At 50.8% G+C, this 27,343-nt stretch overlaps 8 protein-coding genes across 8 annotated transcripts; 4 read left to right on the forward strand and 4 right to left on the reverse strand.

Annotated features, from left to right (window-relative positions):
* Positions 1-669: 669 nt before the first annotated feature.
* On the forward strand, positions 670-1,863 carry N7482_007297 (uncharacterized protein; the record flags this gene model as incomplete). Its single annotated transcript, XM_056689422.1, has 1 exon — positions 670-1,863. One exon carries the CDS (start codon positions 670-672, stop codon positions 1,861-1,863), a length of 1,194 nt encoding a protein of 397 aa, XP_056541851.1.
* A 1,300-nt stretch (positions 1,864-3,163) lies between these two features.
* Positions 3,164-4,558, reverse strand: N7482_007298 (cytochrome and DOMON domain-containing protein; the record flags this gene model as incomplete). Its single annotated transcript, XM_056689423.1, has 3 exons — positions 3,164-3,840; positions 3,911-4,183; positions 4,258-4,558. The coding sequence occupies 3 exons, from the start codon at positions 4,556-4,558 to the stop codon at positions 3,164-3,166; spliced, it is 1,251 nt and encodes a 416-aa protein (XP_056541852.1).
* A 1,853-nt stretch (positions 4,559-6,411) lies between these two features.
* N7482_007299 (VIT1/CCC1 transporter family protein) lies at positions 6,412-7,308 on the reverse strand (the record flags this gene model as incomplete). The annotated part of the gene is made up of 3 exons (XM_056689424.1): positions 6,412-6,653; positions 6,734-6,824; positions 6,883-7,308. The coding sequence occupies 3 exons, from the start codon at positions 7,306-7,308 to the stop codon at positions 6,412-6,414; spliced, it is 759 nt and encodes a 252-aa protein (XP_056541853.1).
* Positions 7,309-9,722: 2,414 nt separating this feature from the next.
* On the forward strand, positions 9,723-10,190 carry N7482_007300 (type II 3-dehydroquinate dehydratase; the record flags this gene model as incomplete). Its single annotated transcript, XM_056689425.1, has 1 exon — positions 9,723-10,190. The coding sequence occupies one exon, from the start codon at positions 9,723-9,725 to the stop codon at positions 10,188-10,190; it is 468 nt and encodes a 155-aa protein (XP_056541854.1).
* Positions 10,191-10,784: 594 nt separating this feature from the next.
* On the reverse strand, positions 10,785-13,575 carry N7482_007301 (putative C6 transcription factor QutA; the record flags this gene model as incomplete). Its single annotated transcript, XM_056689426.1, has 2 exons — positions 10,785-10,947; positions 11,006-13,575. 2 exons carry the CDS (start codon positions 13,573-13,575, stop codon positions 10,785-10,787), a joined length of 2,733 nt encoding a protein of 910 aa, XP_056541855.1.
* Positions 13,576-14,366: 791 nt separating this feature from the next.
* N7482_007302 (putative quinate pathway repressor protein QutR) lies at positions 14,367-17,158 on the forward strand (the record flags this gene model as incomplete). Its single annotated transcript, XM_056689427.1, has 2 exons — positions 14,367-16,841; positions 16,904-17,158. 2 exons carry the CDS (start codon positions 14,367-14,369, stop codon positions 17,156-17,158), a joined length of 2,730 nt encoding a protein of 909 aa, XP_056541856.1.
* A 2,240-nt stretch (positions 17,159-19,398) lies between these two features.
* On the reverse strand, positions 19,399-20,377 carry N7482_007303 (SDR family NAD(P)-dependent oxidoreductase; the record flags this gene model as incomplete). The annotated part of the gene is made up of 2 exons (XM_056689428.1): positions 19,399-19,601; positions 19,654-20,377. Coding segments are annotated over 2 exons (927 nt in total), but the record flags the coding sequence as incomplete, so codon positions are not given.
* A 2,593-nt stretch (positions 20,378-22,970) lies between these two features.
* N7482_007304 (uncharacterized protein) lies at positions 22,971-23,207 on the forward strand (the record flags this gene model as incomplete). The annotated part of the gene is made up of 1 exon (XM_056689429.1): positions 22,971-23,207. One exon carries the CDS (start codon positions 22,971-22,973, stop codon positions 23,205-23,207), a length of 237 nt encoding a protein of 78 aa, XP_056541858.1.
* Positions 23,208-27,343: the final 4,136 nt, after the last annotated feature.

Raw genomic sequence — 27,343 nt, forward strand, 5'->3', positions numbered from 1 at the left:
CCAGATCAACCGGGAATTACGTTAGTTACACGTACCACATCAACCACAAAAGGTCGCCCATTGCCTCTTTCGGCCTAGCAGCACTCTGAATGCCATTCAGAATGGACACTGAAAAGCGACAGGATGAGGGTGTCCCACGATCTACACCCCACTCTTTACACTAACCGCTTTGGCCCCTTGTTGTTTGGTAATGTATAAGCTTTGTGGTGCAGACGATTTTTCCTCGTAAACACTAATATTTTGAAGGGGATTTAGCGGTATATAATACGATCTGGTATGTAGAATTACTAGTGCGGGATGTGGCGTTGAACGATTACAGTATGTGGTAGGCAGTTAAAATATGTCGAAACATGGAGCGGTAACTTGCCGCTAGCAAATGATAGATCACACTGGAGATCCCATGCCTTATATCCTGGTACTTGGCATTCATGAACACGAGTGTAGAATCGGTCGGGCCGTAGCGCGCCCGCATGGCTTGTGCTTATACCCCCTTCCCTCCCCGTTTTTCTTTCTCACTCTTGTTCATCTGATTTTGATTCCGCTTGATATTATTCGCCTTGAGTGTATACTAGGCTATACCTATCCAGCTTGTTACGACAAAATAAAAGTGGGCATTTCGCCCATTGCAAAAATATCAAGCCCAGAACCGTCAAGCAAGGAACTTCAAATATGTTGTACCATACTTTCAAGTCGCTCGTGATCGCGCTGGCGCTCGGCACCAACATCGCGTTGGCACAGAATTCCGCCAATTCGCTAGTGAGCCGTCGCCTCACTGAGTATCTGATGCCGGCCGCGACTGAGACGCATGAGTTTGCGCGCGTGCCGGACTCGAATTTCGTGCTGCTGACGCAGATGTCTGACAGCGAGCTTATCAAGATCGAGCTGGACCCAACCACCGAGGAGCCCGTTGCTTTTCACTCGTTCCCCATGGGAAAGAGCAGTAGTTCCGAGCTACATGGTGTGTGGCCATCGACTGTGTACCCAGGCATGATGTGGCTATCGCTCCAGGGCGACAACCAGCTGCTGCTCGTGGATCCCGGTCAGAACCTCTCGACTACGCCGTCCATCATACAGACTATTGATATACCGGAGCCGGGAAACGGTCCGCATTGTGTGTTTGAGATTGGCGACCGCGTCTGGGCCGGCCTGAAGGTAGCATCTGAGCAAACTGGCCAGTACTATGTGTTCTCTGCCCATGTCTCCAACCCTACGGACTATACGATGTATCAGTGCCTCAAGAGCCCCGTGTTTATTAAGGAGGAGCCGACTACCGGCCTGATCTACGTCACTCAAGACAGTGACTCGTCCATCATGCGCATCAATGTCACCAGTGGCGAGACGGCGCAGCTGCCAATTCCGCCCAGCGTCGGCAACAACGCCGTCGGAATGATCTCCGCCTACGGTCCCATGAATGGTGTGTGGTTCACTCTCGCTGGGAATGCCACTGGTGGCACCGGCACCTTTGGCCATATCGGATCCTCTGGCGAGATGGAGTTCTTCCAGCTCCAGCACCCGCTGCTCGGCACCAACGCTGGTCTACTGCATATCGCTGACGCGTCGAGCGTAGCCGGCGGCCCAGCCTTGTGGCTCCTGTCGACGTCGCTGCTCAGCAACAATTCGCCCGATGCCCTGATTCGCGTGACTTTTGACGCTGGCATCACATCCGTTTCCGGCGAAGAGTACATCTCTATGCTCACTCAAAATGCCATGGTGCACCGTGTCTTGCCCATGGATGCCACGGTTTTGGTGTCCGAGCTCCACACATTTACACTCGCCCAACTCACGTATAACAACACCATTGCCGGGCAGTGGCTACCGGCTGAGTCTGTCAGTAACACTACGGTTTACACACAGCCCGGTTGAAGAGGAATTTTTCGGTGGAACGTTTATGAATACATGACATAGCTGCTGATATTGAAGATACCTAGATACATTGAATTAATACTAATCTAATCAAATATTGCACGTTGTCTGAAGTCTTGCGCACTTAAATTATGGGCGGATTGGCAAAAGGATTTCCAGAAAACATGTAGCTCTGTTTGGTTACCAGAGCTGTATCTATATGACCTTAGCCCGTTCAATCATTCTTTAGCCTAGCAAAACTGAAATAAACCACTTTCACCATCAAAAAGAGGCGGCAGCCCAGGCAGAAAAGCCCTACCTGGCGGATATTATTCTGCGTATATAGGTGCATATCGACTTGGGCGGAATTTTATTAGCAGAGCTACAATACGCGATGATTTAATAATTTAACAATCGAAGCACATTTTTTCCATTATTTTATACTATATCAAGTCAAGCTTTGAACTCTTCATATCGCATGTTTCACTTTTGAGCTGCTTCAAAGTCCTGATTGGTTTTGTGGAGGGGGTTGGGTAGTAAGATTCCTAGAAGATTTAGTAATTAGTAATTTAATGGAGATCCACCGTAAACAAGCGCAATATTGGATCTTTCATAGCGAGTACATAGTATTTGTCAAGTAATAAAGTCCAGAAGCCCCACGTTCCATTTAGCTCAGTATTTGAGCATGAAGAGAGGGGCGGAAAATTGGGCCCTAGCGTTGGATAGCAACGACGTCTAGAGATCCCTCGATCGATACCTCTCTACAGAGCTCTGTAATATTGCTGGTTTTATCACCGGTAATGTCTCCAAGTAGCTAATCCAGGTACGTCCCACCTAATCAAGCTCTCAAGGGAGGAGGGCGGCATAGTTAAACCTGAGTCTCTCCCATGCTATTCTTGGATCTTCAGTATATAAATTTAATGTACATAGTCAAGCGGCCGACAATCATGGTACTGTTTCTTATATTTTCTTCTATTTGCGTATATTCCGCTAATCACTTGATGCCCGCTTCGAAAATGCGAGGGGCAGCTTCAGTAACTTGGTTTGCGGGTTTAATGCGATAGCCCTGCTGATGCTATGCGGTTGATCTTTCTGAAATGATGCTAGGCTACCTTGAAGACTGTAGCGCTCTTGACATGTCTCGGATCTGGAAGATGGAGGCAAGATCTTGACATCGTTAATTCCAAATGGACCACTGTTTCACGTGCTCGCTTGTTTAATACCAGACCTGATATTTGGCCCTGCCGTAGAAGCATCATAGCCGACCATAACTAGTTCAGTCCCTGTCTCGCGTCCTGTCTCTGTCTGAATACTGAGTCCACTAGTTACCGTCAATATCGCCGATTCCCCGAAAACTCTCCAGCTCGTAGGGGTTGATGTACTCCTTTTTATTGCGCCTAGACTCCCATCTCGACCAACCAAAGAGCAAGATAGAGATTACACCCAGAATAAGCACCACAATCGAGTAACCAATGATGACAGACTTGGACGCATATGACCACGTAAGCCCAATGCCGCCGTTAACAATGGCCAGAAGAACGATGACATGACCGAAATAGCGATGAACAGGAGCGAGCTTGGTCGGCGACTGATACCTCTTATACATGAGATGATGTGAGAAGCCCATGATCCATTGAGCTAGAACTGCGATTAGGATCACGATACCCAGAATCTGGTGCGCGGAGCCGTAGTTTTGTGATTTTGTGAACATGGTGCTGAGGTAGAAGCCAATCATAATTCCAATGAGACCGATTACTGCAGACGAAGTTTGATTGATCCAGTGCCAACGAACACTTTTCGGTGCAATGCGGAGGAAGGCGACACCGGTCGGCATCAGGAGAATGAAGGCTACGCAAGCGCTCAAAGCATGGATGATGCTAGGCCAATTACTATCGTGTGTTTTCCCGCGATCGCTTAGAGCCGAACCGATGGATGCTGTATAGGATGTTGGCAGTCCACCAGAACCAGTCGCCCGAACCATATCCATAGTAAACATCCCTGAAAAATTCACAGTACACAAGTCAGTTTCCAGAGGTAGATAAAACCGTTACCGGATTGTAAGACTAACCGTATTCCGAGTGTCTCTCTATGCTGGCTGTCATAGAATTACTCCGTAGCATTGCACACATGCTGCCAGTAGGACCGAGTCCATAAATCCAAGATTGGGAGGCGGATTGGAGATCAAGCGAACCCGTTGCCCAGCTCGTACAGTTCAAGCATCGAAAATTGGCTGTCATGGTACCATTCGAAATTCCGGTTCCTTCCAGAATGTCGAGCGAGATCGACGATGAGTACACCGGTTCTTGTTCACCTGACGATAGACGGGGGCTAATAGTCACATCTAAGCGAGGGAGTATGTAAGAATGAGATACTTTCTTTGAGGAATACTCCATTTGGGGGTCATCAAGGACTCACTATTTTGACCAGCATTGGAGTAAACGACAAACATAAGAGAATCCTTCATCTTATCGCCCGTCCCGACCGCAATCCACGAGTAATCGGTCGGGCCGGACAGGTGGAAATTGAGGTCGGTAGAGCCATTGGGTATATTCAAAGCGAAAGTAAAATTCGAGCTTGACGTGACAGGGAGATTGAAAATGCTCGCGAAATTCGAGGCGGACGCAGCAGATACCAGGTCAATGATACACAAAAACAGACCTATATTCAAGTTGAATGTTTGGGTCAGCAAGGATTCGGACGATTGGAATGCCAACATGGCTAAGCTTTAAGGGGCGGAACCAACCTGACAGACTCACGATTACCCCACTCCTGGTGGGTACTACCATGTTGAGGGACTCGGAAAGAAAACTTTCGCCTGGCGCTAAGCCTCTTGCAAGGGAGAATGAATAATATTCATCATCAACGCAATGTGTGTGATCTTATGTATCTTGATCTCGACTTAGCTTTTTCGCTTCCCAAAAATAGACCACCGACTTGATTAGAATTACACTAGACGTGATTGGTAGACTGCAGCCCCTTAACTCTATTTCCGATCTAGGCCGTTGCTCAGCAGGGTGCTTGGGTGCCTAGCAGCGCCACCTTCCTCTCCGAGGTCACCGAAGGACGAACGGGTTGAGCAAGAGCAAGAGCTTGATCTAGTATTTTGGAGGTGTGAGCAACAAAGCCGAATTTTCCATTTACCGAGATGACCACAGCCATGCCTGTGTAATGTTAGGTAACGCAGCTTCAAGTCGCTGCAATGATCCTATCGAGGCAGGCAAATGTTTCGACGAAGGTTGCGAACTGTTTCCCGCAGCCAAGGCGGCGTTTAATCGACCCACGTCTTGCATACCATAGACCACTTGGGATTCCTGGGAAAACAGAAGGACGCTGAAAAGCCACGTCCTGCTTTTGGACAAACGAGCATATCTTAAGTGATAAATTGTGGAAGCTAGGAAGCAAGGGTAAAAAGGCCTTTTCGGCACATAGGTCTATCCATGGCCATTGGAGGATAGAATGAAGATGTTATGATAACAAGGGTTACCGCGAGAGTGGGGGTTCCGGAGTCTCTGACGGGTATCCTAACCGCAGTGCACATAATCACTAGTCGCCGATAATATTCCTCTACTTCTGTCTCGATCGAAATTATTACTGCGTCGTTGTGCTACTGCCTTCTTGATTAGAAAGGTCAGTTGATTGCTGATCATTATGCATACAAGGATTGGCGGTACGACGCATCGAAACTCCAGAAATGCCGCTTCAAGGGCGACATGTCGCAGATCGCCCCTGATTTGCCTCCTTGGTCCTGCCGCGCGGCTTCTTGAGACCACACTCTGGCCAGCGCTCCTTGAGAAAACATGATTCAGAGTCCTGATTCAATCCAAGGTCTGGACAGAGTCGACATCCGTACAATTCCCTACTCCTCGGGTTGAACGTATTCATCCTACAAGGTCGTCCCAGCTGTGAAGCTCTCGCACTCGCCATCCGCCCCTCCAAATTTTGCCCTGCCCCCTGCTTTGCGTCGGACGCCACCTATCCATAGTGCGAACTCTATCCCCTGGCCGATGAGATTGTGTGAATATATCATTGCTTGGTGGCTTTGCCGTTCACCCTAGAATTTACGGACAGATGCGCAGTCAGATGCAAACAATCCCGCCAATATCTCAAGTGGGAATTGAGTGACCTATATCTTAGGATATATCTTAGGGGTTTTCAATTAGGTATCCGTAATAATGCTTTTTGGCCTAGACTATCTCTATCGCGGGATTTGGTCCCAGTTCAATAAGATACCTCGCTATTGAACGGGTCACCAAGTGACTTGGATTTTTACTTCTAAGTTAGAGGATGGCATACTGGCAAATATGGTGGTAAAGTTAGTAACGTTCATACGATTGGACTACCGGGCAAACAGGGACGATCAGGCAAGGACGCTCCAGTTGGAATATGGGGCCAATGCGTCACATACCAAAATGAACTGAAGCCATGAGCCTAGATAAATACTTCCTTTGACATCAAGACTGGTATAAATCTTCCCTTGCTTAGGAAGACTGAGCAAACGAGAGGCAAAATTTCGTTGAGGTACCACGAAATATTGAGACACATGAAGTTGTCAAATGAGACGAGTATTTTCTATGCATGGAGACTGCTATGATCCACTCCGTAAACGATTCCGTAGCTCGTGCTAGCAGCAAGTGCACCCACGAACAGTGTCTGCGCAGCGCCGTAGAACCCTGCGCGCTTGGTCTTGAGGATGGCGTAATTTTTGGAGAAACCGAAAATGATGCAAACGACTACCGTGATGCCGATGGAGATGAACAGAGCGTGGTTGACATTTTTCATAACGAAGTATGGGATCATAGGAAGGAGGCCACCTTAAAGGAGAATGAAATATAGTCAGTGATGGAGGCTTCATCAGTCAGGAGAAGGGGTAGGTGGCCGAATTTTGACACACCGATAAAATACGAGATACCCATTGTGGCTGCTGAGATCCATGCTCGTGAGACATTGGGTTTCTCCAGTTTCAATTCAAAGTCCATCATAAACTATACCCATGCGTCAGTAACTGTGCATCTTTTGTGGAAACTTTTGTTTGGCTCTTACCCGAATCCACTGTTCAGTGTCCTGAGTGAGGCATTCAATTGCGGACTGGCTTGCTTCACGAGAAATGCCATAACTGTCAAGAATCTCAAGGCACTCCTCCTTTTCCGCCGCGGGCTTGGTGATAACTTCTTGGCGCTCGCGTGCTTCTTCACTCTTGTAGTGATCTCGGTCCGTGACAGCTGCTAGGTAGGCACCCAGTCCCATCGAGATAGCTCCGCTAAACAGCTCTGCGAGACCACCGATAATGACAAGCTTTGAGGATCCGAGACTTGATAGACCGGCCGTAAGAGCAAAGGGAACAGTCATGCCATCAGCAAAGCCAATGGTCAGGTCCCGAATAATTTCGCCGGAATCGGAATGGCGTTCGGAGGCCGCATGAGTTGGAATGGGAAGTTCGCTCATCGGCTCTGCTTTTGAGGAAGACATGACACAGGATAGAGATGAAGATTTCGTTCGATTCACATTTAAAAAAAGTGAAATTCTAGTCAATAATGGGCAGATTGTGTATTTAAAGGGTTCGTCGTGTGAACTCCTGCCATACAAACGACTCTACTACTTGCGTACAAGGCTTATAGTATGCTTTCAACCAATCAGCTTGGAGCTATTAGCAATCATCCCAACGGTGAGGCAGAGGTGGGCGATCGAGTTGCTCGATCGAGTTGCTCGATCGAGACAACTCGCTAGTGGGACTAGCGACAAGCGGCTCGTGCGTTTTCTTGAATATTCGACATCTTGCCAGTAACAGCACTCTCTATTATGGAGAGGAAATCGTGGCAGCGGTGACCCTGCCTGTAGAAAAGTAATTGGAGACGTCCGTGGCGGCTGGCGTCTGGTAGTGTGAGAGCAATTGATACTGGGAATCGTTGATCTCCTCTAAGGGTTCAAGGGACTTGTATGGCCACGAAAAGTCGTATAATTAATGGCCCTCTAAGATATCAATTGCGACGGATCCGAACGGCCTGAATGTGCTCTCGAGGATACAAGGCTGCCTGGCCGCAAAGGATTGGGGGTGTGGGGCGCAAACTAAATTCATTTAGCGTCACCCAGGATTCCCGAGCCAAGGTTTAGTTATCTGGAATAGGGGGCTGGAAAGGTTCGTGTTACAGGAGTATTATTACCAGAGAAGTGATATCCCATCGGTATGGAAAACATGTAAGTGAGATATCGAAGTGACCACTGTCTCAAATGGCCAAAGGACCGGTTGTTTGTGCTAGATATTGTAATGCACGGCGTCAAACAAATTAGGGCAAACCCTGGCTTGGCTGTATCCTTGGGCCAGATTGAAGCTCCCAGACACCACTTTGCTTGCTCACAGGTGCTATTACCATGGCTCCCGGAGGACTCGTAGCTCCCTGGAAAAATAGCGCGAAATTAGAGACGCGGCACGCGTTCCTGGTGCTAATGAGTAGTCAAAAGCTTCTGAGCAAGACAAAATCGCAACGAGGCCATTGATATGACTGCATGAGCTACTTCGCTGAAAATTGAGCGGGACCAGCGATCTATTATCCTATCATCTGCTACCTACACCGTGACTGAACCATCTAAAGGGGGTTTGGGCAGTCTACCGATAAAATTTCTTCATACTTTAGGGGCAACATTGCTGGCACTGTTTCCTCATTTGTACTTGAAGGAAAAATAACCCCATAGGCACTACAGTCTATACTAGAGACGGCCTCATCGGTTCCTGGAACGTACAAGCCGGCCCTGGGAGCTTTGCTGTTCCTAGAACCTCAAGTACGGCTCTGGGGACAAGGAAAGTGACACTGCTTACAGGAAAAGGAGACAAACATGAATCACGAGGATTTGGAATAACGAAGAAATATCCGTACCGATCCTAGGGGCACTTCCGTCAATCCTCGGAGAACCTGCATCTCCCATTTTTGTCGCCTAATTGCTAGATCTCGCATCACTACCTGCGCAGGATTCCTTTTGCAATCACCAAGAACAGCGAGGTAAGTCCTAAAATGAGCCCTAAAATGCCAACCCACCACGACAAGCCGGCGATACCTAACCCAGGAGTAGAAATATTGTTCGACCAAGGCCGCATGTATTTGGTCATGTACATGAGGGTTCAGGAACCGATTTGATGTTGTTTAATGGACCCCAGGAGGCGCACGAGCGCACTGTCGCTCCTGGAGGGGATTTTTTTAGAAATCTTCTGCTTACAGCGTGTAAATTAGCTAAGGCATGTCTCTGCCTGGATATGGAAGCAAAATATTTACTCTAAACCCATCCATCGTTGGAGGTTTGCGGATAATAAAGGGAGACAGCCGGCCAAAAGTCTTTACCCAGTGTTATAATCTTGGTGACAAACTGAAGTGAGTCCCACCTTTCTTGACCTCGGAATTCCTTTACAGTGATCCCGAGGGGTTTAGATTATGGGCGAGCAAATTTGTGGTCAGTTCATATATCCTCCCAAGTTGGCCCGGGCTCTGGTTCCCCAGCCGACTTATCCCCTTCAGGGTCCGTCCTCATCCCCCACAATTTTACGACTTCACAGACCACCATAAAACGTTCACAGAACGGGAAATAGGAACGTGGGAAAATTACCAAATTCTCGGCATAACAAAAGCATGACAGCACCCACGTACGCAAACAAACTCCAGCCGAGTGCCGCGCCGACTCGATACCCCACCCGGCAAAGCGCTCAGCCGGCAGCGGGGGGGCGCAAAAATGCGGAGAGAACAGCGCGCGAATCAAATAGCCAAAATACCGAATATAACATTCTGATTCAATCGCGCACTTCTGGAATTCAATTCATACGGCCCAATCCAAGTACCTGAATACCTAAACACCTGAATACCTCCATCACCACCATTACACACCTTTTGACATACAAAATGGGCAAATCAATCCTCCTCCTCAACGGCCCCAACCTCAACCTCCTCGGCACCCGCGAGCCACACATCTATGGCCACACAACGCTGTCGGACGTCGAAGCCAACTGCGCTGCTGTCGCAGCCCAACACAATTGCACCTTCGACGCATTCCAGTCTAACCATGAAGGTGCGCTGGTCGACCGCATCCAAGCCGCCCGCGGCCGCGTCGACGGCATCATCATCAACCCGGGTGCTTACACGCACACTTCCGTGGCAATCCGCGATGCACTGCTAGGTGTGGGCATCCCATTCATCGAGCTGCATGTGAGCAACGTGCATGCGCGCGAGCCATGGCGCCACCACTCGTACTTTAGCGATAAGGCGGCGGGCATTATTGTGGGGCTGGGCATTTATGGGTATAAGGTTGCCGTTGAGCATGTTGCGGTGAATTTCAAGGAATTGGAGAAGGATAATAAGGCTGCATTGTAGGTTGGCTTGCAGAAGGGTTGGGACGTTATCTGATGTGTTGATGACAATGGAATGGGATGGGGCTCAACATGGGACTTTGGTTCAAGTATACAGTTGTATATAGGGCACTTGAGGCCGGAGGGGTTTCCGGTAATTCTGTTGCAGCTTGATTGAAGGTTACCCAAGGCTATTCCTTCTGCTGGAATGACTTTATTGATTCTCCCATGATGGCATGGTGGATATGGTTGCTACGAACTGGAAGACTTCTGATGTATTGGAAGATGTGGAGAACGGCTTTGTTGTGATGCTCGTCCGAACGCTTAGTTAACAACTAGCTATAATATTCCAACGCGGGATGATGAAATATCTATGAGCCGCCACAATTGCATCCATCAAAGTGGTCCCTTGAACAGGACTGTGCAAGGCAGTATCGTACATCTCCTGATACGCGCAGAGCTTCACTACGATATATTAATACTGATCGCGACCCCGACTGCCGGCCTTTATGGCCCTCAACGCCGGGTGAGCTGCCGACCAGCGGCTTTCAACGGACAAGCAGGGATGAAAAGAACCACAGACGCGTCATCGTTTTGGTGTTCCTGACATGCTGAGAGACTATGACTCTCTTCGCACTGCAGACGAAGGCGCGGGAACAGGCATTTGTTGAGTCTGTGCCAACAGGAAAGGCTCGATCTGACTCGAAAACGAGTAGAATTCTGGTACGCCGGTATCAGATACAAAGCCGAGGTTCTGCATGAACTCAGGTTGATTATCAGGCCTGGAAAATCGAGTTATTATTTAGTTATCTTGGCTGGGAGAGGAGATGGATAACTGACTTTTCAGCACCGTCCAACGAGGCAAGTTCATCGAATAGGGCATCGAGATCTGGTGCAATCCGCTGCCGCGGTGGCCCGTAACCGTCCATGTCGACAAAGGAGCTGATGTGGAGGGGAGGGTCTTGATACACCTGGTGGTACTGTCCACTCGGTGGGAAGGATGGTGAAAGATCGGGAATCATGGCTGGGCCATTGTGAGATTTGGAAGGAACTGATGTAGACTGTCGGAGTCTGCTGCCTAGGGTGCCATCTAATTGACTTGGTCGTGCCGAGATTTCCGAGGCGCCGCCAACAGTAGTCATGGATGCGGTAGGCGTAGGAAGAAGTGTCCCACCATCGTCAATGCCTTGAGTGGCATGGAGCCAAGGAGTAGAGAGGAATGGGTCGGATGTAGGTGGATGGTGGATATTGTTTTGAGAAGCATGCAAATCGGTTGAGGACGCGAGGTGGCGGGGTGTAGATGCTGGCATGACATGCTGCAATGTGGGATCTTCAATTGGTGTTATAGCCGGCTGTTGAGATGCCGGGGACACTATTGTCCCTTGGGTCCTTGGCTGGCCTGTCGGGGGTCGATCTTGGGCAATCCACAACTGCGCAAGCTGGGACGTGAACGATTGGATCGTACTCCGAAGGCCCACTTCGATATCTGTGGCAAAGTACCGAGGGTCTGAGCGTGGCAAGCAGTATCTGAGGATCATTCCAAAGGTTGGCGCGGTGGCTGAAAGACTGTAGGTCTCCATAAAGACCTGAAGCAGTTGAAGTAGGCGTTTAGAACTCTCGATCGCTTTGGCCTTGTGAGGCATTTCCGGAATATTCTGGTCGCTTTCACGCGAGGCAATGTGCAGACTTATCGCTGAAACAATGCTTTGGTATGTCATTTCAAGACCGAAAATGTGCGGCGAGGCCAGCTTGACTGGGCGGCTTTGCAAGTCGACTCGATAACTCTTCGGAAGCGTTGACGCCCAACGGTGGAGCTGCAGTTCCAGTGACTCCAGTTGTAAGCGGGAGATAGTCGGGTCTTGTTTATAGTAACAAAGGTCGTTTAATATGCAAACAAGAGATACAAGACGATTGAAAGTGCTTAGTGCATGTAGGGGTCCGCGCTGCATAGAAGCGCGGGAGGACTGTGTAGGACGAAGACCGGATTGATCTTCCCATGGATGCCATTCCTCCAGCCCGTCCTCATTGATAGCCCCTACCCTAGCTAGGTCGTCCTTTCGCAGAGAAGGGCATTGCGCTGTGTGTTCCGCGATTAATGTTTCGAGCACAAAGCATCCTAAGAAGACATGCTTGGCCCGCCCCAGCTGCTTGCCCTGCTCTGGGGATCTTGACGGAGCTGTAAGTGATGGCTGGTCCAGACCCAGGGTCTGAGCAATGCGGACAGCATGTCCCACAAGCATCCATGCGGCAATCCATTCCTGCTGGCCGAACTTGATGAGAGATAAGATAAGCAGTGCTTGAACATGGCCGACTTCAAATGGGCCAATCTCTGAAGGAATGAGATCTCTCGCAGAATTGTACATTCTTGAAGGATTCATTTGATGGTTAGACTGAGCATCAGGCGGATGTGCAGGGCTGATCGAAGCATCTTGAAGCGAGGCAAGGGTCAGGACAGCCCATAGAGCGGCGTGGTCGCCGGATCCAGGCGCTGCGCGTGACATGTACACATTGCCTTCGGTATATTGGAAAGCCGTACGGAGTATGTCATGTTTCTCCAGTATGGGAAACCAGCATTGCGTATATGAGAAGTATATATCGAGAAGAGGCCATGCGTTGTAAGGGAGTTGAAGGGGGGCGTTAGTGGAAATCATTCGAGGGTCGCCGTGATCGAAAGAGGGAGGGAGGGACGGGGTTGGCATTTCAGCGGATATTGTTTGCACGCCAGAGTCTCTGGTGTTGTACCCAGGAGGTCTTGGAGCAGAGCTGATCATGGATACGCGAGATGGTGAAATTCCCGGCAAGGGCGTCTCGCGGTGCTCTAGTCCTTCGGGTATCTGCCATTCGTGGGCCTCGGAGGATGCCAAAACCGAATCGACGTCCAGCGGTGTATCACCATCACCATATGCCTGGAGGTTTCTTTCCCTTTCCTCCTCTGGTTGCTCTAGCACGACTAACATGCGCTCGATGTCTCTCAGCACTGTGCTGTTCTTGAATGATGACAGCAGGGTATCCGACCCTTCTGCTTCCTTGCCCATCGTGGCGAGATGACTCGGCAGGTTGATCGATCTCATCAAAGCGCGCATCACATCTTCGCTACCCTGAATCTTCTGGAATACGAGCCCCCATAGCAGCTCAAGCGATCGAATATACCCTGTTGGCAGTCCTCGCTTCTTGGGGTTCGCCTTGTAGGTGCAGGGTCGGCATAAAGATGCACACGTGGAGCAGATCGGTTGTACACCGTCGCACTTGTCTTTCTTCGAGCGACAGCTGTCGCAAGCCCGTGATACCCGCTGCCGCTTGGGTTGGCTAGGGTCGTCTTGCGCATTCGCCTTACCATCCTCGTCCGGGTCAGTCCATCGTCGTTTGGACTTGCCGCTGGCCCCGCTTGTTTGGCGAGGCTCGGAGCTCATGGTGATTGTCTCAATTATACGCTAGGCGGGTTCGGCCACATGTTCATGCGATGCGATCGAGAGATGGGGAGTTGAATCTTTTGCCGACCGCGGCTTGCGCAGACGGTGGCGGCCTACTCCATAGAATAACCGCCCCCACAAGAGAAGGACCGTGCGAGAGTTGACAGGACTGTCCAGATGGGAGAAGGCAGGAAAGATGAAGACCGATCGCGTCGAAAGCAGATTGAAGCCGAGGAACCAAGTTCGCAAAGGTCAGGATTCTCGCTGTTCCGGGGAAGGATCGGATACCCGCCAGCGGTGAGCCAGTCGCAATGGGGCAAAATGCAATATGGGGCGGACACCTTAGCAAAAAGTGGTCCAGGACCACAAGAATAATCGTTGTCACAATTGAGCCCTAAGGATGCCCAACATTGTGAATCCTTCTGAGTATATTAACGATTTTTTTCTTTTTTTTTTGGGTTTTCTTGCCCAGCGATTCCGGGCTGCACGCGCATGCGAGGGCGGACCGTACCCCGCGGGGAAAACTGCATTGCCGGCTGAGGGCTTGTCCGCCAGCGGTCGCCGTATGGTAATTGTGTAATCGCGTATGCCTGAAATTTCCCCCCGCAAATCCTCCACCTCGTTGCGGGTTACCTAAGTGTTCCCTAATTGCTCGCCCCGGTTCTCCCTGCAACCCCAACTTCCCATTCTATATCCTATCTCCCACACTGCGTTGTTGAGCCCTACCATATCATCTTCTGTGGTAATGGGCCCCCGCTTTTCCTCCTTCTGAGCAGGTTCCTTGCCACATCATGTCCATCCTTGTGCGCCCGCCCAAGCGCAAATTGCACGAGGCTGAGGTCGATCGCGATGAGGAGCCCCGGAAGTATGGCTCCGGTGCGATAACATCCTGGCCGTCGGCAGTCAGGTCGCAGCCTAGTTCGCGACGTGCCAGTGAGCAAGTAGAGTCAAACGGCGACTCTCACACGCTGGCGGCGTCGTGGCGGGAGCTGCACTCCAACCGCGGCTCTCCGGTTCCCTTCGACAATGGACCCTTGCAGACCTCACGCAACTTCACCCCACAGTCATCAGTCGTTCTCATCGGCATTCGAGGTACCGGAAAGTCGAGCCTGGCAGTTATTCTTGCGGCAACCTCTGGCCGACGCTTGATCGATTCGGACCGATACTTCCACCAGGTGACCGGATGCTCCCGCGCCGCGTTCAAGAAGGACAACGACCACGACGTGTACCGACGAAAGGAAGCGCTGGTATTCGAGTCAATGTTGACCGATAACAAGGAGGGATGCGTGATTGCATGCGGAGCAGGATCAATGGAGCGCAGTGGCCAGAGGCTGCTGAGGGAATATGCGCAGACACATCCCGTCATTCAAGTCATTCGGGAACCGGATAGCATCCAATCATATCTCAAGGCCTGGGATATCCAAAAGGTGCGACACTTCCTCGAGCTGTCTGGTCCGATATATCGAAGCTGTTCGAATCTGGAGTACTTTAATCTCTCTGAGACTACCCATCGCGGCGGCGAATATACGCCGAAAGGTGGCCATGATCCATCGCCGGGGCCCAAACTGGACCAGCGCGCTCAAACACCGACGCCCTTCTTAACACTAAAAAGGGTTCAACGCGACTTCCTTAGCTTCGTCGCTTTCGTGACTGGCGATCGCAAAGAGATGAGCCGCCAGCATGCTTCCTTCCCACTATCATTATTGCCCGTCGAGACTCGGCGAAACACGTCGGCGCTTTCGGTTCCTTTCTCAGCACTCTGTGATCGAGAGCTGGACATCGAGGAGCTTGAGTTCACTGTGGACGCGTTCGAGATAGCCATAGACGTTACAAGCCCTTCAGACCAGCTGGGCGCCGATTCGAACCTGGCCGATAGGATCAGCCAAGTGGTGGCAACTATCCGGCGGAACATCATCGTTCCTTTGATGTACCACGTTGAGAGCTATATCACACCCAGAGGGTCTCTTTCGCCAGACCAGAAAACTCGCATCAGCGATGAGGCTTATTTAAATCTCGTTCAACATGGGTTACGACTTGGCCCCAGCCTCCTGTCTGTTGACTTAGCTCGTGATGATTCTCTCCTGTCCCAAGTTATCAGTTGCAGGGGAACTACCAAGATTATTGGCCATTTTGAGGCTTTCCATCCTTTGTCTGGTGGCTGGGACGGTCCTGAATACATGAAAGTCTACGAGCGAGCAAAAAGGCTCGGGTGCAATGTAGTGCGAATCTGCCAGCCAGCCGAAACGATAGAAGACAATCTGGCCGTGCAGCGATTCCGACACCGCATTGAAAGTCTTCCGGTGGCTGGGCTGCCGCTCATCGCCTACAATACTGGGCATCTCGGACGCATGTCCCGCTGCTTTAATCCCATTCTAACTCCCGTCACACATCCATCCCTCACACCCGAAAATCCAACCCAACTATGCCCTACCATCACTGCTCGCGACACTCAACAAGCGCTCTACAGTTCCTTTGCATTGGATCCGATGCAGTTCTTCCTCTTCGGTGCCAATGTCAACTACAGTATGTCGCCCGCAATGCACAACACCGCATTCAAGGCCTGTGGGTTGCCACATCGTTACACCATCTTCCAATGCTCGACCCTTCGCGGCTTGAACGAGCTTGTGGAAAACCCGTATTTTGGCGGTTCAAGTGTCAGTCTTCCTTATAAAACGGAAGTGATACCCCTGCTTCATTCCATGTCACCGCATGCTCGAGCAATTGGTGCCGTCAACACTCTCATACCAATCCGGAACAATGACGGTGCTGATCCTCGCCTCTCGCAAGAATCTTCTATCCACCTCGAGAAGACCCGTGCTGGGCCGGTCAAGGGATTGCATGGAGACAACACTGATTGGATCGGAATCTGCAATTGCATTCGCCGTGGTCTCTCGCCAGCAAACGCCGTACGCCCCTCAACCACCGGCCTAGTTATTGGATCTGGTGGTATGGCGCGGGCCGCTATTTACTCCATGATCCATCTCGGTGTGCAAAATATCTTTGTCTACAACCGCACGATCGCAAATGCAGAGAGACTTGCTCATCACTACAACCGGCAAGACTTGGTTTCCAACGAACGAAGTCCGGATAGACGTCCAAGAGTCAGCACACTTAATTCGTTGAATGACCCTTGGCCCGCCGATTACAAGCCACCAACGATTATAGTGTCCGGTATTCCAGCTCATAGCATCGGTGGTGAGCCCGCACCCAACTTCAACGTACCATCTCAATGGCTCGAAAGCCCGACCGGTGGTGTTGTTGTCGATGTAAGTTCTTATCGGGACCCTTGCCAAGGTGTACATCGCCAAAGCTGACTCTCCTTCTCTAGCTGGCCTATAAACCTCTGAACACCCCCCTCATGAAACAGATGCGAGCCCTGTCACACCGTGGTTGGGTAGCACTTGACGGCCTGGACGTTCTTCCCGAGCAAGGCTTCGCCCAATTCGAGCTTTTTACAGGGCGCCGTGCACCCCGCCGGCTTATGCGCACCATCGTTTTGCAGGAGTACGAGGACGACGAGGTACACGATGATCGCAATGCCATCCAGAGCAGGCTACAGAACCTTGATGGCCAGCCCACCTGATGTCATACCAGGAGCAAGTCACGAGCATCAAGCCATACTGCTATGCCTGTACAATATGTGTGCTCGGTGTGGCGATTGTGGATCCCGAAAGAAGATCTGCAGCAGGAGCATCGATGCTGGCTTAGTGCACTAATTCGTTACCATTCCCCTCGCGTTGGAGTTCCTCCCCGGCTATCGCCATCATCGGCGGGTCGTAGGTGGGATCGGTAGCGGGTCAATGCCCGTCGAACGTAGACCAACATTGGCTCCAACGGTGCGGTGCTGTTCGATGCGGTCCGAATCACACCATCTTCTGTTGACTACTTCATTAATATGGGCACATTGTCTCCCTTCACGAGTAATGATCACGGGGATTGTACCTCAAGCTTTCTATCATGAACGAACGGTTAAAAATATATGACCTATACCTACTCTAGACTTGACGCATTCCTGGGGAGTATCTAGGGTAGAAAATCCATACGGTCCTTCGGGCTGACCAAATCCCACTTTGCTATTCATAGATAGCAAAAATGTCTCTCGTCTGCATCCGCACCGGTCAGGCAAGAGGTCTAGACCGTGCCGTGCTTCCAACCAATCTAGCCAAAACGACCTGCACAGCTCCGATATTGGCAGGGAATATTTCTGAGCAAACTGCACCTGGCTGGGTCTCAAGCAGCGTCGCTGAGGTGTACAGTTCACCGTCTCAACCTACTGACTAGTCCGGGGAGGGGAGGACCGAAACTGGCCCGTCCAGCAGGGCTTCTTCTGGATGCTCCTTTGGGTAAGTGCTACGCGGATATAGTGCACAGCTAAGACAAGGGTGTGTATGGTTGTGGTTTAGGTAGTTTTCAACCGTAACTATTATAGTTTAGTTTTTAGGATGAAAAAGGGATTTTGGCATCCAGAAAACCACCTGGTAGAGGAAGAGGATCTCCGACATACTGAAATTCGGGTTCAGCTGCGAGCTCCATCGCGTGGCAAGTGCTTTGGAATAGTATTGTAACAGCATCGCTAGGTGACGCCAAGGGGTACGGTATATGGATGAGTTGAGGCGGTAGCGCGACACGCCATAAAATATAAGCACTACTGCATACTAACTGGCCCTTTCCACATAGTGAGTTAGTGCAATACGAGGCTGGGGAGTTGGCGTAATCCAATCCCCCACTTGAAGGGGTCCATGACCACGGAGCTACAGTAGCTTCTGTTGGTTACAGGAGATCCAACAGAGTGACTAGATGGGATAGATATTAGCCTCAAGCCCGATCAATAACTGGGTGGCCGTGGCCAGGGTGAGCAAGAGGGCGACGCGACTTTTGATTGGCTCCCTCTAGGTGTGCAGTAGTGCAGTAGAGAGGGTGTGCGGAAGAGGGGACAAGAATCCTTCGGCCTGGCGCGCTGACCGCACAGACCGCTTGGCTGGGCTATGGCGATATATCATGGGGCATAAACGCTGGCCCTGAAACACTGATCTCTTGGCATCTGCAGGCAGCCACGCCTAAGCTTTTAATCGGTGAACTTATGGCGTACCTCCCCATGGGCCTCACCTACGCCATGTCCAGCATTGTGATGGCCTGCCCAATTGGAAACTGCTGCCCCAGGAGCAAAGATAAGGATTCAAGGCCGCGGTCCTTGATCTGTTCCCGCTTCATATAGGAAGGTTGTTCAGTGCCGTCAGACCTGGTTCATCGCTCTGCTGGTGCTGGTTATGAACGAGGATCGGTTAACATCGACGTATCGTCTAGCTATGGCACATCCATCAGCAACGGTTCACGTGAAAAGGATATTCCCATGTGGTCACGGCTACAGTCGTTTTCACACAGGTTGGCCAGCGATGGCCAGATTCAGATTGGGGATCTGTCCAAGAATTTTGGGCTGGTTTTGCAGTTCACGGACAGGTACTGCCAGGATAATATGGGTCGGGCGCGCTGGGAGCACACTACATGGGTCGTTGCGCCGGTGGCAGCATTCCTTCGGTACAGGTTGCAATCTCTGGCTCACGGAGTTGCAAGAGGTTTGTTCCTTTGAGTCTTGTTGTATTTTATGTAGTATCATACTCAATACATCATATATCTTGTCGATTTTGAAGCAACATAATTCAAGAATTTCTTTTACTGGTCTTCATGCTAGCACTCCACTATGTGAATGGCTTGTATACTTATTTGATTAACGCGCGCGTGTACCGTCCCTTGAGTTTGCGATGGCGACTTCTCACCCAGGGAACCAATCGCCTACTGGGTGCCTAGCAAAGGCTGGCCACCTACGAATCGTGGAAATCCTTGGTAGCCGAGCCAGAGCTCACCAGTTCCCGGCGGGCCACCGACAATCTCCTTCCTGCGAGCCTTGAGCTCATCAACGTCCCAAGAAGCGAAGACGATCTTGTTTTTAAGAAATTCTGCTTCGGGGGAGACAATCCAGACAAGGAAATCGGCGGGAAGAGACACTGCGAAATAATGATCTTTAGCAACTTAGACATAAAGACGGATTAGCCATAAAGGACATGCTCAGTTTATACTCACTGTCATCAAAGGCAAATGGCAGTTTGATCGACTCTGACAACTTCGCAGACATAGCTGTTTGGAGGAATCCGGGATGCACATTGTGAAGACGCACTTGCGGGTTCTCGACGGCGAAGGACTGTAAGATCTTGACGGCGGCCATTTTACTGCTCACATAGGCACCCATGCCGGCGAACGGTGGGAATATGATGCCGGCCGTGGTTAGATTTATCAAGGTGACTAGCTTGTCCTCGTTGGGGCTAACTGTCTTGTTTGCCAGGACAACAGCCTGTGCCGTCACCAGCGAACCGACAACGGTAGTCTTGTAGCCGTCCAGAAAAGTAGCCGGGTCAGCTTCCAGAAGCGGAACAACGGGGGCCAGGACGCCGGCACAGTGAACGAGGATGTCGATGCCCCCAAACTCGGCGGCCACGTTGTTCATGGCATTCCGGACGCTCGAAGCATCGCACAGCTCAGCCTGGTGAGTTTGGATCGTCACCTCTGCGTGACTTGTGCGGACAATGGTGGCGGTTTCCGCCAGGGCGTCGGCGCGTCGACCGAGAAGGATGAGGGCTCGGGGACCCGATGCAGCAAAGGATGAGGCTGTGGCCCGGCCGATACCGCCAGATGCGCCAGTGATCAACACAACCTTGCCCGCAGTGGAGAGGCCGGGCTGAGTTGGATTGATGCCAGCATATGTGGCGGAGTGAGTGACCTTGGTGTACGAGGGCGATGGTGGTGCCATTGTCTCAAATGTTCGGCTCTCTTTGTCTCTATGTGGTTTGGTTTGCAGTGTTGTGCGGGAGAGTAAGCGCGTAAATGGTCCAAAGGATTACGGTGACGTAAAATGGGAATGGCTTAAATGTTGATAGGTAGCAGTGAATACGCAAGATGGGGCAAACACGGTGAAAACAGAGGTGGAGGCGAGGAGTATAGCCGGTCAAAATGTGGTGGAGGAAGGATTAAATAGGCAGGCGCGTCACGGCCAAGGGAAAGGTGGAGACGAAGCCACGGGCAATATCCATTCATCCTGGTCACTATAGATCCCATGGATAATACCCTGCTCGTGTTTAGGCGGCAAGCCGGAGCCTGCTCCGAAGTGGAACCGATAATCAACGGGGCTGAACGGGGATCTCGCCCCGTTCCCGTTCCCCGCACGGGTGCATCGGGGGCTTTAGCTTAAGGTCAGGTACGGACTCCGAGGATACATGGCCGATCCTGAATCCACCCGCAACACACACACCATTCATCGCAAGGCTTGCCATTCGCAGCCACAAGCAGATTGTTTGGAAGCTTAGAGCCCATCCATTTCCTCCAAAGGGACATGAAAAACCCCGGAAGAAACCAACAATAATGGCGCAACTGCTCGTGGCTCAGCTTTTGAGACTTTCAGTCGCCAATCGGACATCCGCAAGTTCGCAGTAGTGGATACCCGGGGGAAGCTACATTGGGCCCACATGAACAAAGGAGAGGGCACGCAAATCACTGATTACAAAATATGACTTGCGATCAACCACAAGGGACAAAGAAAGTCTAGAATCGGGTAGAACCGGCTTGGATGCGAACCCCTCGACAAACAAATAGTTACAACAGGTCATCCTGTAACGGTGGCGCGGCGGCTTACGACATGTCTCCATACACCGGCGAAGCATGACGCGCTGAGGGGGCCTTTAAAGCACAACAGATAACTCATGCTAGTGGACTCGTCGCCGAGCCAATCATGCGCCGATCACTCCATTACAATTTTATCGTGTATAAACTGGATTCTTTGGGTCGCCATAGATCGTGAGTAATCCTTTGCCGTCTTGCGCTTTTACGTTCTCCATTTTGACATCAACCTCACAAAATTAAAAAGAAAGAAGAGAAAAGAAGATAAAGGAAAGGAAAAGTGAAAATAAGAAATTTTTTCTTTTTTATTTTCAGCAAGGGCCAGCTCGGCCTCCTCCAGACTGTTTACTGCCTTGGGAAATTGGGCAATCCGCGATCCATTGTCCTGATGGAAACATTCGCATGATACCCCATTGTCAAGGAAATAGCGGCGAGTAGATAGGACTATTCGCTATCTTGTGAAAAGAATTCTTTGCTTCTGATCACTCTTCGTAACTGGGCAGATCTAGTGGTAGTAGGATCGAGGAACCCCATGGGCTAAATGTTCCAAAACACATATAATAAGATGTCGGACGGAGCTGAACTTCAAGCAACTCCGTCTATCCTATAGGATTATGATTAGGGTCGAAGGCCTAGTAGAGGGTCTAGATTAATTACTTTCGATCAACCGCTACCTAGCTAGGGCTATAGGAGTATCTCGACCCTACACTATCGGATAGATAAATTAGAGTCCTCCCGAAGGTAGAAATCGATCCGACGGCTAGTTAGATTAACCTATAAGTTAAGGGCGTTGGGCAACTAACCAATAACGAGTATTAATAGCATAGCTGCCTAATTACGGAGTATAACCGCAAGGAAGCAAAATAGGCGAATATCACCTATCTACATAGTTATATAGGTAAAGGTATTACCCGATCGGTTGCCGCGGAGTATTACTACCTACTGGTAGACGAGGACACTCCTCGCTAGAAACTAGTTCAGCTAGCGATAGAACACGCACCGAGGGAAGACGACTCTTCGGACACGGGGCAAGAGGCACACAACTGGTTGAATTCGGTCCACTGAAGGCGGCTATTCAGCAACGCGCTAAGGAGCTTGATATTTGTCTTACTATTCTGAAATCTGATCAAGAAGTTCTGGGTCGGTATATCACGCTTACTAGAGTTCTCCTCGAGAATTGTGATACTGCTTCACAGTGGGGTGTCATTATAGATGACGACACTTTCCTTCCATCCATGGGGAATCTTGTTAAGCAACTCGCCTCTTATGATGACACAGTGCCCTGGTAGATTGGAGCACTCACAGAAAACATCAATGGGCCTAGAAACTATGGATATATGGCTCATGGGGCAGCAGGAATCTTTCTTTCGATGCCACTCTTACTGGAGATGGATAGTTTCCATGGCGAATGTGCCAAACTTACTGAATCCGGAGATAAACGAATTTTTCAGTGCATCTATCTCCATACCACGACAAACTTAACGTGGGACCGAGGACTGCACCAGTTGGATTTCTGGCAAAGTGACGGGTCCGGATTTTACAAATCCGGTCGACCACTGCCATTGTCTCTACACCACTGGAAATCCACCGATCGGTTTCCTGTCGACATAGTCAGTCTAAGCAAAGTCTCAGCGGCATGCGGAGATGATTGTTAGCTTTGGCGCTGGCGGATATCAGATGATTTGTTCTTTATTAATGGGTTCTCAATCATTCAGTATTCGTCACCTATGATGGACACAATTGGAATGGAGCAGACATGGGATCCGAGCCCGTGGGCTCATGAAGAGGGTTGGGCGTATAGTCTTGGGCTGTTGCGCCCGAAAGATGAAGACAAGATCTCACTTCGTCTGAGAGGCGCAGTACTTGACCAAGAAGGCACTATCCGACAATTCTATGCCCATAACCCACAAAACGAGGAGCCTCCGTACGTGATGGAGGTTGTCTGGAGAGTGGTGAAAGCAGCGTGATAGTCATGTGTCTAGTGGGAAAACTCTGGTTGTGCGCAGGGAACTCAATATAGAATTTCAATTCGTTATAAGAAAGATATCAATTCCTTCGATTCGTTCTCCTTTGCACTGGTATTGCGAAACATAATCATGTAGAAAGACAGGTCATGAAGGGCCGGAACAAGGTCACTGACGTATCCTGGTGAGATAGAAAGGCGCCTCTTTCCTTCTGTTATGTTACGGAGGATGACTGAGCCCCTCCTTAGTTATCATACGTAACTTCCATATAGCAATAGGATCACATTTACCTCTCTCAGGCCTATTACGTAACACCTTCTTTGTTTATCGCCTTTTTAGCGTAGTTCATGACTAGCGAGGTCTTGAGTGAAGTTGGTGATCGCGAGAAGGTTTCCGGCTGTTGGTGGGTTAGGGAACCCAATGGTGTATTTCCTAGGGAAACAAAAAGTTCATCTGCCACTGGCATCATGATTGGCTGACTTCATGGTTCACTGACTATCCAATCATAAACCAGAGCTCGACGTTCATCGATCCTCCGCTGGCACCTATGGATCCTCGATATAGCCGAATAGAGTACGCCAAAAACTGCAAACCCGCAAGACCGAACCGAACCAAAACGTAATTGTTTCGGGTTTTAGGGCTAGTTTCACGCTGTGGCAGAAGCTTCATAGGAGCTTCCAGAAGATGCCTAGCCACTATTGAGTGCACACCTTTGCTGTCAACGGATAAACGGGGGCTGCGGGCATATCCAGTCTCATTTTCAAATAGGCCGGGATGTTATCCAGGTTCAACTCTTTTTCTCCGATCTCAATCGCAAGCGCACAGCACGCTTCAGAGACATCCAGCTGTCATGTGGCGTGGACTACCCACCTGAGCAGCTCTAAAGCTAGCAGACGGTTTTCATCCGCATAAGAATTGATCTTGGTCAGGAGACACCCATAAATATATGCAACATCATTGGGTAAATTCCGGATGGCAGCACGCAGAGTTCGGTTAGTCTGCACGCGAGATAGGAGGCGTTTTCCATTACCGAACTGGCGATGCAACGAGTGTCACTTTGAATTTGCGACCGCAGAATTACGCAATAACCATAAGGCCGGCCGTATGTATAAGGGCGTCACCGGAATCCTACCCGCGTTCAGGGTTTATTGTTTTCAAGATTGGCGCACATCTGGAGACGGGGGACTAGGGTGTCGTTCATGGGGTATCAGGCTCTGCTCAATAGTGAGTGAACTCCTTGCATCCCTTATTAACACTGCGCCACGCTAATACGATGCAACATAGGAATTCCGGAGCCCTCGCGGAAGCTAGTTCTTGAAGCGTGGATTTACTCCGGAAATATGAACATGCTGGTCTTCCTTCGGCACGATCTATCGGGTCCCCTACCCGGGGGCCGAGGAGGCGAGCACTTTGAAATCATCCCAGGGGCAGTGACATCGACAGAAAGCCGCTATTGCATAGAGGGGGTATATGGATGGCACAAATCCTCTATACTCAGCCCGACAGTTATCTTCAAGCCTCAAACTCGGGTCGTATTTGTGGCGGACACAGGGCGAGTATCTCTGCAGCCGATGGCACAGGATTCGAGACGACAGTCATCCCTGTTAATTCATCTTCTGCTTCACATCATATCGAGTCAGAGTCTGCTGTTTGGCATGAAATGGTCCTTCGATGACCGATTTCGGGTGTGGCTGTAGGCTGTCATCTAAAGACAACCTTGCCAACATGTCCCGGGTGCGAAGCTGAGTGATGTGGTAAACCCACGCCGTGTTCTTTCCACTCGAATACCGCTAGTTTCAGCTAGCCGCCAGATTGAGTGTTCACCAGGACCCTTCTTTCGCCCGGCAACCATGTTCCCTGGTGATCGAGCTATCACCTTTATGGATCCATCTCGTGTCAAGGCGCCCCTAAATTGATCGTCTCGATGGCGATTCATCCGCCACAGGGGCTACCGCCCAAAGAGCGCCCTGCCTCCATTCGACCTGCGTCTTCCTAGTGTCGCTTGATGAACGCGATGCACCCGCTGAACCCTGAGGGGGTTTATGATGTGATGAACTTTTGGCTGATCGGTCGCCTGGTCTTGGAGTCTGGGCGAACAGAGGAGAACCCCACGGAGAATTCCATGGTGGTCTTACAGCCTGCCGCTAAGAGTCACGCATAGAAAGCGCAGAGATATAGACCGCTGGTAAAATGAGACGGACGAGTGGTGCCCTGTTAGACCTCTCTCAGATACCGTCACGCAAAGATTTGACAGAGATGAGCTACCTATCCAGCCTACTCGAACCGTATGACGAACCCATCTACGCTTCACCCTTTTCTCAGCTCCGAGGGGTTATCTAAAATGACGGCTACTGTTCCTGATGGGGATCGTATGTGGCCAGGAGAAAGTTTGATGGGGTTCAAGTATGCACCATGGTTCTAACGCTGTCGAGCATGGACTGCGAAACTGGTAGAGTCAAGGACCGGGATATCTGATATCTCCCGAGATCTCTACTCTGTCCGGTGTACTTCTGTAGTCTCAGGCGAGATGGATGTGACGTGACTAGGGGGAGGTGGGACGCAGCAGAGCGATAGAGGCCCTTCTCGCCCGGCAGCCACCCACGCCGATCGGCCACGTGACACCACGGGTGTTTCAGGAGGGCGCTGAAACGAGGCCCGGGCTGAGTTGGTTGGTGGGCTAAAATAGAGAAACTCATTTTCACTGCTCGTTTTCGGTAACCTGGTCGCCCGGTCGGGTCCAAGTCTCGTCATCTTCCTCTTCAGCCTCGACTGCGACGTCAAACCGACGGGGCAACCAAATAATACTTATTCAGGGGGGAGAGAGGGGGGCCAGGATGGAGTGAGACGAATGGCGAATGAGAACGGGGCCCAGGGGTACTGTTTGAGACAGACGAGCCGTTCCATGGGCGCAGACGGCCTTCCGATGGAGACCACCCGGGAATAGTACGGAGTGAGTCGAGCTTAGAGCCGGAGACGGTTGCCCTTCGCGAGCAGAGATGGATGTTCAGATCTGACCGAGACTGGCCATCACCAACTTAGCGTGGGTACGTGCTCGCGGGTTTGCATGATTGGGGGCCGATGTGTTGTTAAGTTCCCCTCGTCTCGTTGTGGACACCTTGGCGCAGCCATACCCACGCCGTCCCAGCAGTGGACTCCGGATCTTCGTCTGGTCGGCAGTGCTCTAATTAAATGAGTCCCCGGGGGCTTGGACGATCCAATTGGGCCGTGCGGGATGCTCATGGGCAGCAATGCGGCCCGCACGTTCTGGCGCGTCGTCAGTTCCAGTTCCCACGTAGGCCTGTATGCCTCTGTGCGGGCAGGGCTGCTGAAGCTTCATGATTGCCATCCAATCAGCCTCTCATCTCCTGTAATTGAAAGTGGGACTGTAATCTGGGAGATTAGGTCGACAAATGTGACTGTAATGGTAATTGTGTGAAGGTGAAGAGGAAGGTAGAAGGGCAAGGCCGTCTGGACGTGGACGGCGGTCTTTTCTGCCACTGCCACTTCATCTCGGCCTCCTTTCCTTCTCCTCCTTGCCCCCCCCCTGCCTCCGACGCTCTCGACCGTTTCTTTTTTCTTTTTTCTTCTGTTTCCTGTTTTTGCATGCCCTGCCTTGACGACCAATTCTCCCCACGACCTTTTGTTTTTGTGCTCCAGTCCTCCCCTCTCCTCGAACTACTTGCGCCGTACATCACCCACGCTCGCGAGGGGCAACCCGGGACCACCTCGTTTCGCCTGAAGCGCTTGTCACAACACCCGCGCCTATCTACCTGAAACGCCGTGTCGGTTTTAGGCTGGCGGTGCCGTCTTTGGTATGTGCGATCATTTCCACTCTTCCCTTGGACCTAGTGGACGCCCCTCCGTGCTGGTAGTTGCGCTGGTCCTGGGCCATTTCGGCCAGAACCGCGGTCGACTTCGCTCACCTCAGCGCTGCACTTGATTGTCCGTGACCCTGTGCGCAGGGGCCGGTTCTGTCTCACGCTTAACCCGCTGATGGGTCTTTCGGTGGCTAACGCCTCAAGTGTTTGCTTCAGCCACGCCTTTCTTTCACCAGCTCACCCCTGTCGCATTCCCCTCTCCAATCCCGTGCGACTGTCGACATCGGGCTCAGCCTTACCACACAACTCCAACGTCAAACC

Source organism: Penicillium canariense (genome assembly GCF_028826845.1).
Source record: "Penicillium canariense strain IBT 26290 chromosome Unknown utg000004l_segment0_segment0, whole genome shotgun sequence".
Classification (NCBI taxonomy): Eukaryota; Fungi; Ascomycota; class Eurotiomycetes; order Eurotiales; family Aspergillaceae; genus Penicillium; species Penicillium canariense.